The sequence below is a fragment of the Ammodytes marinus genome (assembly GCF_949987685.1).
Source record: "Ammodytes marinus genome assembly, chromosome: 14".
NCBI classification, from domain to species: domain Eukaryota; kingdom Metazoa; phylum Chordata; class Actinopteri; order Uranoscopiformes; family Ammodytidae; genus Ammodytes; species Ammodytes marinus.
Window position 1 is genome coordinate 3,091,003 of NC_137218.1, and position 14,071 is coordinate 3,105,073.

Genomic DNA, 14,071 nt, shown 5'->3' on the forward strand with positions numbered 1-14,071 from the left:
ATCGTGCAAAAGTTCATTTATTTCAGTAATTCAACTTAAAAGGTGAAAATAATATATTATTATTTAGACTCATTTCATGCAAAGTGAGATATTTCAAGCCTCTATTTGTTTTGATTATTATGGCTTACAGCTTGTGAAAACCCCAAATTCAAAATCTCAAAAAATATAACATGAAATCTATAAAAAAGGGATTTTAAATACAGAAATGTCGGCCCTCTATAAAGTATAATCATGCATATGTGTTCAGTACTGGGTTTGGGCCCCTTTTGAATGAATTCTTGCCTCAATTCCAATTCATTTTCCATGATATTCTAATAATATGAGTAGAAAAAACAAAAAAATAAATAAAAAATAAACATTATCTATGGTTTCAATATGGTCACCAACAAAAAATTACCATCCTCATTGATAATAATAGGGACTTTTAGCAGCAGTGTTTTAGGGACGGCTACGGCGCCAGGGAAAGATTCCAACGGGCTCCACTATCACCTAGCCATATCCTTATGATGCTACACCTACTCGGTGGAAACGAGGCATTAGACCGGCTACTTGCTGCAGTTGGTGTAGCGCTCACAACATAGACATTATAAAGGATAGACGCCTCGTTGGCCGCTACTGCCTATTGGCGCTGACGAGAAATGCGGGCGCCATCTTGGAAGGGTCACACGTTCCACTCAGTGTAGTCTGTTTGGCAGGTGCAATGAACTGTCAGCGCATGTAATTAATCATATCTCATTAAATACCAAACTGATTTTCACGCGGTTTTCTTTGCTGCAAAGATCATACATCTAGCTAAGATACAGGGCACAAGTTTCGACGTGTTTTAATATTCATAGTGGGCTTAACAGTCATAGAAGATTCTGATATGATATAAGTAACCAGACGTCCGAGATCAAAACGAGGAACATCCCCCGAAAAGGGGGAAAACGGAGACATTTCCAGTTTGACTAGCAACGGGAACAGGTAGTTGTTTCTGTTTACAGGGACAGGCAACCAACAATGGGGACGTCTGGTCACCTTTATGATAGCCTATGTGATGTAGGCTATGATAGGTATTTTGCAAATCACACACATTAGACTAAATATGATAGAGAAGCAGAAACAGATAGGGGCAGTAAAGTCAGCTATTTTAATAAGTTAACAATATATGATTAGGCTATATATAAATATATTTATTAATTTACAGTGACGAGCATACACAATAAAGACAATCACAGGGATAACATAAACAGAGAACAGAAATAAAATAGGATAAAATATATTAATTTAAATAAAGTAGGCCTATACAAAATACAAAACAAGAGCAAAAATAAAATACTAAATGAACAATGAATTCAGCTAAAACAGTTACAGTCAGATGTGTAAAATTCAGAAATCATAGGTTCAAATAAACCAAGAGTAGAGCAGTCATTTTTAAGTTGCTCTGCAGAGCATTCCATGAATTAGGGGCACTACAGGAAAAGGCAGTTATTCCTAAACTGGAGTTGGTTGTCCAATGTTCTATACTGGGGGGGGGGGGGGGAATACCAAGTTCAGTCTAGTCTCGAGTTGGTTCCTCAGACACAGACAGGAAATCAATGCGTGCCTTGCAGCGCGCTACATTTAAAAACACATTCAATACAAAACCACAGCAATCAAAAGAAAATCAAACAACAACAGCAAACAATAATACTAAAAATGCATAAAATAAACCATCCTTACAATCGAATTTTTTTAAAGGATTTTGATCTGCTCTCTGATTAGCTAAAACCCCTGAAAGAGGACTGTTTTACAGAGCTTCTTTCTTGTGCTCCCTTTCTGTAGTTGAAGCGAGGCGTGTTTGGCAATGTGGTGCAGCCTTAACTTGTCGAAGACAGACACAACCAATGACAACAAGTCGTAATGGTGGTTGTCGATGCCAAACTGTGTCTCCTCAATATGTTCCCCAAGCAGAAACACATCCTCCGTTCCAATCTCCTCCCGGACGAAGTGTGTGACTGCAGACACCTTAGGAGCTTGCATCGTTGAAGCCCGGCGGATCACCCTCTCTGCAGCTCTCAGCACCTTATAATAATAATAATAATAATAATAATACATTATATGTATATAGTGCTTTACACAGTGCTCAAATAGACTTTACAGAACAGAGAAAATAAAATAATAACAAAGCAACTTTAATATACTAAGATTAAAACATAAAATACAAGATAATAAAAATAAAATCAAACCTTCACTGTGCCTAGTGATGGAATCACTAAGCCGCCGTGATTTTTCAGGGTTAGAAGGTGGTAGCTCTTGTCAAAGGAAGCTGGTACAGCATCTCTGACCAAGCTACCACGGCACACATCACAGGACAGCTTTCGTAGAACCTGCCGGACCACAAATCGGCTGCAGCAAAAGCTCTGTCTCCCCAGGACCGGATCTTGGTACTGACGAGGTGGAGGCGGTTGGCATCAGCAGACCTAAGACAACGGGTACAAGGGGGTATTGGGGGGTATTGGGGGATTTGGGGTTGAGAGGATCAGAGAGGTAGGGAGGGGACAGGTTGATGAGGGCGTTAACGGTGATGAGTAGTATTTCAAATCAACACGGTATTTGACAGCAAGCCAGTGGAAATCTGAAATTCTGAAATGATATGAGCAGAAACTCACCTTCAGATAATAACAGAATAAATAAATAAATAATAATAATAATAATACATGAAATTATATAGTGCTTTTTCGAGTACTCAAAGACTGAGGGCTGTTTTGAATGATGCAAGAGTGTTGGCATTGCGTATGCTGTTGGGGAGGGCACTCCAGAGGGAGGGGGCGGCTGCAGCAAAAGCTCTGTCTCCCCAGGACCGGATCTTGGTACTGACGAGGTGGAGGCGGTTGGCATCAGCAGACCTAAGACAACGGGTACAAGGGGGTATTGGGGGGTATTGGGGGATTTGGGGTTGAGAGGATCAGAGAGGTAGGGAGGGGACAGGTTGATGAGGGCGTTAACGGTGATGAGTAGTATTTCAAATCAACACGGTATTTGACAGCAAGCCAGTGGAGGTCGTGGAGGACATATTAAAGAGAGTAAAATAACATATACATAATTTCAAACTACTAATTTTGTCTTACCCGAGTAGAATTCAAGCTTTTCTTTAAGCTCTTCATTAATAAGTTTTTTTTCTCTCAAATCCTCCAAAAGACTCTTTATGGTGGTCTTTGCCCTCTTTTCTCTGGCCATGGTATTTTTTTTTTCCCGCTCCAGACTTTCCACCCTTGCCAAGGCGTTGTCCAGTCTTGTCTTAAGAGCAGCCGGAGAAGCTGGGAAGGCATAGCCATGATCCTAGTAGAAAGAGGGATGAACATGGTTTGAGTAATGTTTTACATCACAAACATCACTTTGACACCACTAGTTTATGGCCCACATCCTTTCTTATAGTTATCACCTGTCAAAGCCACTGCCAGCACCGTGTGTGTGTGTGTGTGTGTGTGTAATGATATAAATGTTTAAAGTAGAAATACTCACATTATTAGGCTGCACTTGTGGGTGTGAGGTTGCTATTAGGGAATCCTGAGAGGCAATGGACAGGCTTTCTTTGGCTCTTCTGGAGGTCGACGTAGCCCTGCCCTTTTCCGACTAAAATTAAGAAGTATCATAGATAATAAAATAAAATAAATAAAAAATAAAATATATATATATATATATCCCCAGAAAAAAAAATAAGAGACCAGTCTGGATTTTTCTTAAATCTGTATCTCTTCATTGAAAATGCTCTAAGCAACACTATTTTATTGTGAATTTGGTAGAAATGTTGTCAGCATAAAATCAAAATGTTCATTATACTCAAACATATGCCTCAAAAGAGTAAAACAAGAGACAATGAGCATTTGGAGTGGTCTCTTAATGTTTTCCGGAGCTGTATAGCCTATATAAAGTGATAAGTAGGATACCTCACCCTGCCCTGTGATTGAGAATAGAATATTTACATTTGTGAATTATAATATATCCATATCCTTATGATGCTACACCTACTCTTTGGAGGTGAACCGGGAAGCTGAAGACAGATGGAATAACACTATCTCGGAGGCGGACAATCTGAACCGGGGTGAGATTGGTTTCATATTCGACATTCGTCTATTTTCCGGGGTTGTAACTGTAATAGCGTCACGAAAACAACACAAATTTCCTCCAGAATGGTATTATTATGTACAGAAGACTAAGACTGACATTTCACAGGCTCGACCAACTCACCAAAATCAGCGAGTCTCGCGAAAGATCAAAGAAACCGCGCCAAATATAGTGTTTAGTGCCACACGGCAGCGGACTGCTTAGGGACCGTCGCAAAAGTGCAACGTCTTTTTTCTATTCTTAATAACTCACTGGAAATTCATCCTATCAACACCAAACCACTTCTGTTGTGTTTATGAACTCATTTTGTAGTTACCACAACCCTTTGTTTTAAAGAAAAGCCTTTGATTTTTTTTTTAAAAGGGAAAATTATTCAGTGTGTATATTGCATGGATATTTAAGGCAATTTTTTCAATAGCTCACAGTTTTTTATAGCTATCAACACCAAACCAACTCTGATGTGTTCAAGAACTCACTGTGGAGTTCCCACAGCCCTTAATTTTCAAGAAAAAACTTTTAATTTTTTTTTGAAAGGCAAAATAAGTCACATCATATATTTAATCCATATTTAAGGCTCTTTTTTTCAATAGCTCACTGGTCTTTATAGCTATCAACACCAAACCAACTCTGGTGTGTTCATGGACTCACTGTGGAGTTCCCACAGCCCTTAATTTTCAAGAAAAAACTTTAAAAATGTTTTGAAAGGCAAAAGAAGTCAGATCATATATTTAATCCATATTTAAGGCTCTTTTTTTTCAATAGCTCACTGGTTGTTATAGCTATCAACACCAAACCAACTCTGGTGTATTCATGGACTCACTGTGGAGTTCCCACAGCCCTTAATTTTCAAGAAAAAACTTTTAATTTTTTTTTGAAAGGCAAAATAAGTCACATCATATATTTAATCCATATTTAAGGCTCTTTTTTCAATAGCTCACTGGTTGTTATAGCTATCAACACCAAACCAACTCTGGTGTGTTTATGGACTCACTGTGGAGTTCCCACAGCCCTTAATTTTCAAGAAAAAACTTTAAAAATGTTTTGAAAGGCAAAAGAAGTCAGATCATATATTTAATCCATATTTAAGGCTCTTTTTTTCAATAGCTCACTGGTTGTTATAGCTATCAACACCAAACCAACTCTGGTGTATTCATGGACTCACTGTGGAGTTCCCACAGCCCTTAATTTTCAAGAAAAAACTTTTAATTTTTTTTGAAAGGCAAAATAAGTCACATCATATATTTAATCCATATTTAAGGCTCTTTTTTCAATAGCTCACTGGTTGTTATAGCTATCAACACCAAACCAACTCTGGTGTGTTTATGGACTCACTGTGGAGTTCCCACAGCCCTTAATTTTCAAGAAAAAACTTTTAATTTTTTTTTGAAAGGCAAAATAAGTCACATCATATATTTAATCCATATTTAAGGCTCTTTTTTCAATAGCTCACTGGTTGTTATAGCTATCAACACCAAACCAACTCTGGTGTGTTTATGGACTCACTGTGGAGTTCCCACAGCCCTTAATTTTCAAGAAAAAACTTTAAAAATGTTTTGAAAGGCAAAAGAAGTCAGATCATATATTTAATCCATATTTAAGGCTCTTTTTTTCAATAGCTCACTGGTTGTTATAGCTATCAACACCAAACCAACTCTGGTGTGTTCATGGACTCACTGTGGAGTTCCCACAGCCCTTAATTTTCAAGAAAAAACTTTTAATTTTTTTTTGAAAGGCAAAATAAGTCACATCATATATTTAATCCATATTTAAGGCTCTTTTTTTTCAATAGCTCACTGGTTGTTATAGCTATCAACACCAAACCAACTCTGGTGTGTTTATGGACTCACTGTGGAGTTCCCACAGCCCTTAATTTTCAAGAAAAAACTTTAAAAATGTTTTGAAAGGCAAAAGAAGTCAGATCATATATTTAATCCATATTTAAGGCTCTTTTTTTCAATAGCTCACTGGTTGTTATAGCTATCAACACCAAACCAACTCTGGTGTGTTCATGGACTCACTGTGGAGTTCCCACAGCCCTTAATTTTCAAGAAAAAACTTTTAATTTTTTTTTGAAAGGCAAAATAAGTCACATCATATATTTAATCCATATTTAAGGCTCTTTTTTTTCAATAGCTCACTGGTTGTTATAGCTATCAACACCAAACCAACTCTGGTGTGTTTATGGACTCACTGTGGAGTTCCCACAGCCCTTAATTTTCAAGAAAAAACTTTTAATTTTTTTTTGAAAGGCAAAATAAGTCACATCATATATTTAATCCATATTTAAGGCTCTTTTTTCAATAGCTCACTGGTTGTTATAGCTATCAACACCAAACCAACTCTGGTGTGTTTATGGACTCACTGTGGAGTTCCCACAGCCCTTAATTTTCAAGAAAAAACTTTAAAAATGTTTTGAAAGGCAAAAGAAGTCAGATCATATATTTAATCCATATTTAAGGCTCTTTTTTTTCAATAGCTCACTGGTTGTTATAGCTATCAACACCAAACCAACTCTGATGTGTTCAAGAACTCACTGTGGAGTTCCCACAGCCCTTAATTTTCAAGAAAAAACTTTTAATTTTTTTTTGAAAGGCAAAATAAGTCACATCATATATTTAATCCATATTTAAGGCTCTTTTTTTCAAAAGCTCACTGGTCTTTATAGCTATCAACACCAAACCAACTCTGGTGTGTTCATGGACTCACTGTGGAGTTCCCACAGCCCTTAATTTTCAAGAAAAAACTTTTAATTTTTTTTTGAAAGGCAAAATAAGTCACATCATATATTTAATCCATATTTAAGGCTCTTTTTTCAATAGCTCACTGGTTGTTATAGCTATCAACACCAAACCAACTCTGGTGTGTTTATGGACTCACTGTGGAGTTCCCACAGCCCTTAATTTTCAAGAAAAAACTTTTAATTTTTTTTTGAAAGGCAAAATAAGTCACATCATATATTTAATCCATATTTAAGGCTCTTTTTTTTCAATAGCTCACTGGTTGTTATAGCTATCAACACCAAACCAACTCTGGTGTGTTTATGGACTCACTGTGGAGTTCCCACAGCCCTTAATTTTCAAGAAAAAACTTTTAATTTTTTTTTGAAAGGCAAAATAAGTCACATCATATATTTAATCCATATTTAAGGCTCTTTTTTCAATAGCTCACTGGTTGTTATAGCTATCAACACCAAACCAACTCTGGTGTGTTTATGGACTCACTGTGGAGTTCCCACAGCCCTTAATTTTCAAGAAAAAACTTTAAAAATGTTTTGAAAGGCAAAAGAAGTCAGATCATATATTTAATCCATATTTAAGGCTCTTTTTTTTCAATAGCTCACTGGTTGTTATAGCTATCAACACCAAACCAACTCTGGTGTATTCATGGACTCACTCTGGAGTTCCCACAGCCCTTAATTTTCAAGAAAATGTTTTTAATTTTTTTTTGAAAGGCAAAATAAGTCACATCATATATTTAATCCATATTTAAGGCTCTTTTTTCAATAGCTCACTGGTTGTTATAGCTATCAACACCAAACCAACTCTGGTGTGTTTATGGACTCACTGTGGAGTTCCCACAGCCCTTAATTTTCAAGAAAAAACTTTAAAAATGTTTTGAAAGGCAAAAGAAGTCAGATCATATATTTAATCCATATTTAAGGCTCTTTTTTTTCAATAGCTCACTGGTTGTTATAGCTATCAACACCAAACCAACTCTGGTGTGTTCATGAACTCACTGTGGAGTTCCCACAGCCCTTAATTTTCAAGAAAAAACTTTCAATTTTTTTTTGAAAGGCAAAATAAGTCACATCATATATTTAATCCATATTTAAGGCTCTTTTTTCAATAGCTCACTGGTTGTTATAGCTAGCAACACCAAACCAACTCTGGTGTGTTTATGGACTCACTGTGGAGTTCCCACAGCCCTTAATTTTCAAGAAAAAACTTCATTTTTTTTTTGAAAGGCAAAAGAAGTCAGATCATATATTTAATCCATATTTAAGGCTCTTTTTTCAATAGCTCACTGGTTTTTATAGTTATCGACACCAAACCAACTCTGATGTGTTCATGAACTCACTGTGGAGTTCCCACCCTTTATTTTCAAGAAAAACCTTTTCAATTTTTTTTAAAGGTAAAAGTAGTCAGTGCGTATATTGGGTTCATATATAGGCTTTTATTTTTGTAATAGCTCCCTTGTTTTAGTAGATATCAACACCAAACTGCTTCTGATGTGTTCACAAAGTCATTGTAGAGTTCCCACAACCTTTTATTTAAAATAAAACATTTCAATTATTTTAAATGCATAAGTAGTCAGTGCATACTGTATATTGCATTCATCTTTAAGGCCTTTATTTTGTAATAGCTCACTGGTAATTATAGATATCAACACCAAACCACATTTGATGTGTTCATTAACTCATTGTGGAGTTCCCACAGCCCTTTATTTTCAAGAAAAACCTTTAAAAAAATGTAAGGCATCAGTAGTCAGTGCATATTTTGCATTCATATGTAAGGCTTTTATTTTTGAACAGCTCAATTGCTCAGTTTCCACACCTGTTTGGTTTTCAGAAAAACCTTTACAAGAGTTTTAAACGGAATAAGTAATCAGTTTGTAAATTTGATTCTTACTTAAGGTGTTTATTTTTTAATGACTCACTTGTATTTCAACATTTCAGCACCAAACCACTTATTGTGTGTTAATTGACTTTATTTCATTTGCACACATTCATTAAAATATACAACAATACATCATAAAATGTTATGGTTTGTCCTGTTGCGTGTTGGTGAGTCTCGTCTTCTGTGTTACCCATGTTACCTGTCTTTTGCCTTTTTGCCCTTTGCCTTTTGGCCGTCCTGAGTTTTTTTTGTATTTTTTGTGGAGCAATAAATTACCTTTTTTCTTTTTAACGTCTGCGTTTGGGTCCTACTTGCCTGCCTGCCTACCTCACCATAACAGAATGCACAGACCAAAATTGGACCCAGCAGACACTCTTTTTTGCCGTGAGTTGGAGGACATGCTATTTTTTATTATCAGTGCCATGGACGGCTGGGAGAACATTCTGTAATGAGAAAGTTAAGCAATATTGATACGTTAATAGTAGCATTAGATTTTATTTAATCATACAGCAAGGATCTCCGCGGAGAGGCCACTAATCCAAAACACAGGGAATGTGTTTGCAAGAGTGAACCCCGTTTCGTAGGAGAGAGGGATATTTAAGCACATTGCTTCAGGCAGGCAGACAGACTAATTGTACATAACTTAACCATAGGAGGAGTTTAGCATAGGACAATAGAACAGAGTAATTGTGCATAAATTAACCATAGGCGTGGCTGTCCATGCGATACTCTCAACCACACCCATAAGTCCATACAAACAATGGCCAAGTAAGCATTCTAACATCTGAGTCCAGAGATATATATATCATATGCAATATTTCCCACTACAATTCCCAGTAGGAAGGAGCAGGGGCATGTGCTGGGGCGTACATACAAGACTGTCGCTGCTAAGCCCGAGTTGGAGGACGCCTTACCCGAGTGGGCAGTCGAGCTTCTCAACCCCACCGTTTTTTGGCCTGAGAGCTACATGCCACTGCCACCGGACTTTTGCGACCGTCCCAAGCCTCCACGCTCCAGCCTCCAGCCACTGCCTCCAGTTTCCTGCTTCCAGCCACAGCCCCCGGGCCCCAGCTACCAGCCTCCTCCTGCCTTAAGGACTATCAGAGTGGGGGTGGTGAGTTTGGATTACCAGCAGTTTCCACAATGCTCTCCAGCTCCCGAGTTGTCTCCGGCCTCCAGCAGCAAGCTTCAGCCTCCGGCCTCCAGCAACAAGCTCCAGCAGCAAGCTCCAGCCCCAGGCTTCCAGCAGAAAGCTCCAGCCCCAGGCTTCCAGCAACAAGCTCCAGCCCCAGGCTTCCAGCAACAAGCTTCAGGTCCCGGGCCCCAGCAACCAGCACGCTAGACACCTGCCCCAGCACGCTAGCCACTAGCACGCTAGCACTGTCTAGTTCCTGAGCCCACTCCACGTTATCGTGAGGGGGCCCACCCTCCGGGCCTGCCAGGGGAGGCTTGCTGTCTTCGCCTTCCAGAGGGGGACCGGCCGCTTCGCCTTCCTGAGGGGGATCGCCCCCTGCTCCTGCCCGAGGGGGACCATCCTTCGCTCCTGCCCGAGGGGGACCGCCCTTCGCTCCTGCCCGAGGGGCCCAGCCCCCTGTTCCTGCCTGAGGGGTCTCGCCCCCTGCTCAAGGGGCCCAGCCCCCTGTTCCTGCCTGAGAGGTCTTACCCCCTGCTCGAGGGATCTTGCCCCCTGTTCCTGTCTGAGGGGGACCGCCCGTCACTCCTGTCTGAGGGGGACCGCCCTTCGCTCCTGCCTGAGGGGGACCGCCCTCTGCCCTGCCTTCCTCCGGGGGCCTGCCTTCACCGTGGCCGGCCGCCTGAGTGGTTCTGCCTTCGCCGGTCTCCTGCGGAGGTCCGTCCTCGTCAATGCCGGCTACCTGTGGGCCTTCGCCGATGCCGGCTACCTGTGGGTCGTCGCCGCCGGCCTCCAGAAGGGGTTTGTTGCCTTCGCCTCTGCCGGCCTCCAGGAGGGTTCCATCGTCCTCTTCCTGGCCGAGGCCGGCCTCCAGAAATTAAATATATGATCGGACTCCTTTTGCCTTTAACTTTTTTTTTAAAGTTTTTTCTTGAAAATTAAGGGCTGTGGGAACTCCACAGTGAGTCCATGAACACACCAGAGTTGGTTTGGTGTTGATAGCTATAACAACCAGTGAGCTATTGAAAAAAAAGAGCCTTAAATATGGATTAAATATATGATGTGACTTATTTTGCCTTTCAAAAAAAAATTAAAAGTTTTTTCTTGAAAATTAAGGGCTGTGGGAACTCCACAGTGAGTCCATGAACACACCAGAGTTGGTTTGGTGTTGATAGCTATAACAACCAGTGAGCTATTGAAAAAAAAGAGCCTTAAATATGGATTAAATATATGATCTGACTTCTTTTGCCTTTCAAAACATTTTTAAAGTTTTTTCTTGAAAATTAAGGGCTGTGGGAACTCCACAGTGAGTCCATAAACACACCAGAGTTGGTTTGGTGTTGATAGCTATAACAACCAGTGAGCTATTGAAAAAAGAGCCTTAAATATGGATTAAATATATGATGTGACTTATTTTGCCTTTCAAAAAAAAATTAAAAGTTTTTTCTTGAAAATTAAGGGCTGTGGGAACTCCACAGTGAGTCCATAAACACACCAGAGTTGGTTTGGTGTTGATAGCTATAACAACCAGTGAGCTATTGAAAAAAAAGAGCCTTAAATATGGATTAAATATATGATGTGACTTATTTTGCCTTTCAAAAAAAAATTAAAAGTTTTTTCTTGAAAATTAAGGGCTGTGGGAACTCCACAGTGAGTCCATGAACACACCAGAGTTGGTTTGGTGTTGATAGCTATAACAACCAGTGAGCTATTGAAAAAAAGAGCCTTAAATATGGATTAAATATATGATCTGACTTCTTTTGCCTTTCAAAACATTTTTAAAGTTTTTTCTTGAAAATTAAGGGCTGTGGGAACTCCACAGTGAGTCCATAAACACACCAGAGTTGGTTTGGTGTTGATAGCTATAACAACCAGTGAGCTATTGAAAAAAGAGCCTTAAATATGGATTAAATATATGATGTGACTTATTTTGCCTTTCAAAAAAAAATTAAAAGTTTTTTCTTGAAAATTAAGGGCTGTGGGAACTCCACAGTGAGTCCATGAACACACCAGAGTTGGTTTGGTGTTGATAGCTATAAAGACCAGTGAGCTTTTGAAAAAAAGAGCCTTAAATATGGATTAAATATATGATGTGACTTATTTTGCCTTTCAAAAAAAAATTAAAAGTTTTTTCTTGAAAATTAAGGGCTGTGGGAACTCCACAGTGAGTTCTTGAACACATCAGAGTTGGTTTGGTGTTGATAGCTATAAAAAACTGTGAGCTATTGAAAAAATTGCCTTAAATATCCATGCAATATACACACTGAATAATTTTCCCTTTTAAAAAAAAAATCAAAGGCTTTTCTTTAAAACAAAGGGTTGTGGTAACTACAAAATGAGTTCATAAACACAACAGAAGTGGTTTGGTGTTGATAGGATGAATTTCCAGTGAGTTATTAAGAATAGAAAAAAGACGTTGCACTTTTGCGACGGTCCCTAAGCAGTCCGCTGCCGTGTGGCACTAAACACTATATTCGGCGCGGTTTCTTTGATCTTTCGCGAGACTCGCTGATTTTGGTGAGTTGGTCGAGCCTGTGAAATGTCAGTCTTAGTCTTCTGTACATAATAATACCATTCTGGAGGAAATTTGTGTTGTTTTCGTGACGCTATTACAGTTACAACCCCGGAAAATAGACGAATGTCGAATATGAAACCAATTTCACCACGCCACAATCTGACCCGTCCGATCCAAATCGTCCTGTTTAAAATGTTGCGAGCACAGCACTGTGGAACAACTGGCAGTGAATCCGCGTCTCCTCACAGCCACTTCCCACTTCTTCCTCTCATCTTTGTCCTTGGGAAACCTTCAACAAGTGTCAATTGTAATCTAAGTCAGTGTTATGGGATATGACTTATCAAGTCTCAGTTCATAGCCGTCTATGGGGTGAACACCGGCCGTAGTAAACATAACCTAGCTTAGCTAGCTGGACACGATTTCAGTACAGTAATATAAACTCTGGTTCTATTCACAAAATACAATCAATAGTACGATAATGTTAAATCTTACTTGTGAAAGGTAATCCCCCGAGCCCTGTTGACGGTGGTCCGCCGATTAGAGCAGCCAAACGCAGCACAGTGAGCTGGCATCTTGTTTGTTTGCTATCATAGATATAATATATGTCTATGGTTTGCTATCACCAAGTGGGGACATTTGTTTGTTGCTATGGTTTTGACCCTTCCAAGATGGCGCCCGCATTTCTCGTGCTCAACGGCCAATGGGGCGTCTATCCTTTATAATGTCTATGGCTCACAACGTCAAAAAACCCATTCTGCCGTTGTAAACAGACGGACTACGGCTCTGACTCGCTCTGACTACAGCGATAGGAGGTGATGACTTAAATTCTCGAATGCTCAAAATTCTACTCGACCGCCGTAGCCGTCCTCTCAACCGTCGTTGCTTAAAGTCCCTATTATTTGGTTGCATATTATATATTATATTTATTAGTTAGTACAACTCTCATAGCAATGTTTATTTGGCTATGATACATCCACTCAAACTCCCAGATGTGTTTTCTAGCTAAGTTAGTTTGTTGTTGTTGGTAGAAAGCTGTTAAATATCATGTGTGTTTTGTATTGAGAGCTTGTTATCACCACATACAGTCGGCTGCTGCTTTAGTGTTTCCACAACAGAAGGGCTAAAGGATTAAAAAACCTCTCACAAAAGGCTGCTGGCAGAACCGGTTATGTCCTTCAAAAGTTCATCTTTCTAATCCATTGTCCATAACTAGGCTATTTACTCCCAAAGGTGGTAAAGAAAGGAGACAGTCCCTGCGTTCCAAATAACATACTCTTTCTTTTTTACTACACTACATACTAAAGTACAGAAGAGTTTTAGGGCCACAGACAGGAGAGAAGAAAAAAAAATCAGATAAGGAAGATTTTTTTTTATTATGTTGAGAAATGTCAAGAATAAAGACGAATACTCCAAAATGCTATTGGAGTTAGTGGGGGCATTTATGTATTTTCAGCATACTACAATTGACCTGCATGTATTATTGGGACATCCTAAATCTTTTTCTGGCGTACTAAATAGTAGGGTAGTGTAGGGAGTTGGAACGCAGGGAGTGTTTCTCAAGTCAAAAATATGTTTAAGTCTTTGCACTCAAGTCCAAAACAATTCAATAAACCATCTTAAATTCTACTCCAAAATTAAAACTTTATTTAAAAACCAAAGTTGAAACAATTACAGTCTACACATCATATCCCCATAAAGCTTTACATATCCAGGAATCATGAA

General features: G+C 39.1%; 1 protein-coding gene across 1 annotated transcript; it reads right to left on the reverse strand.

The window, feature by feature from the left end:
• Window positions 1-1,204: 1,204 nt before the first annotated feature.
• LOC307260417 (THAP domain-containing protein 6-like) lies at window positions 1,205-12,921 on the reverse strand (the record flags this gene model as incomplete). Its single annotated transcript, XM_080040653.1, has 7 exons — window positions 1,205-2,043; window positions 2,208-2,867; window positions 3,090-3,300; window positions 3,484-3,585; window positions 3,991-4,053; window positions 12,509-12,638; window positions 12,842-12,921. 6 exons carry the CDS (start codon window positions 12,919-12,921, stop codon window positions 2,563-2,565), a joined length of 891 nt encoding a protein of 296 aa, XP_079896779.1. The 3' UTR covers window positions 1,205-2,043; window positions 2,208-2,562.
• Window positions 12,922-14,071: the final 1,150 nt, after the last annotated feature.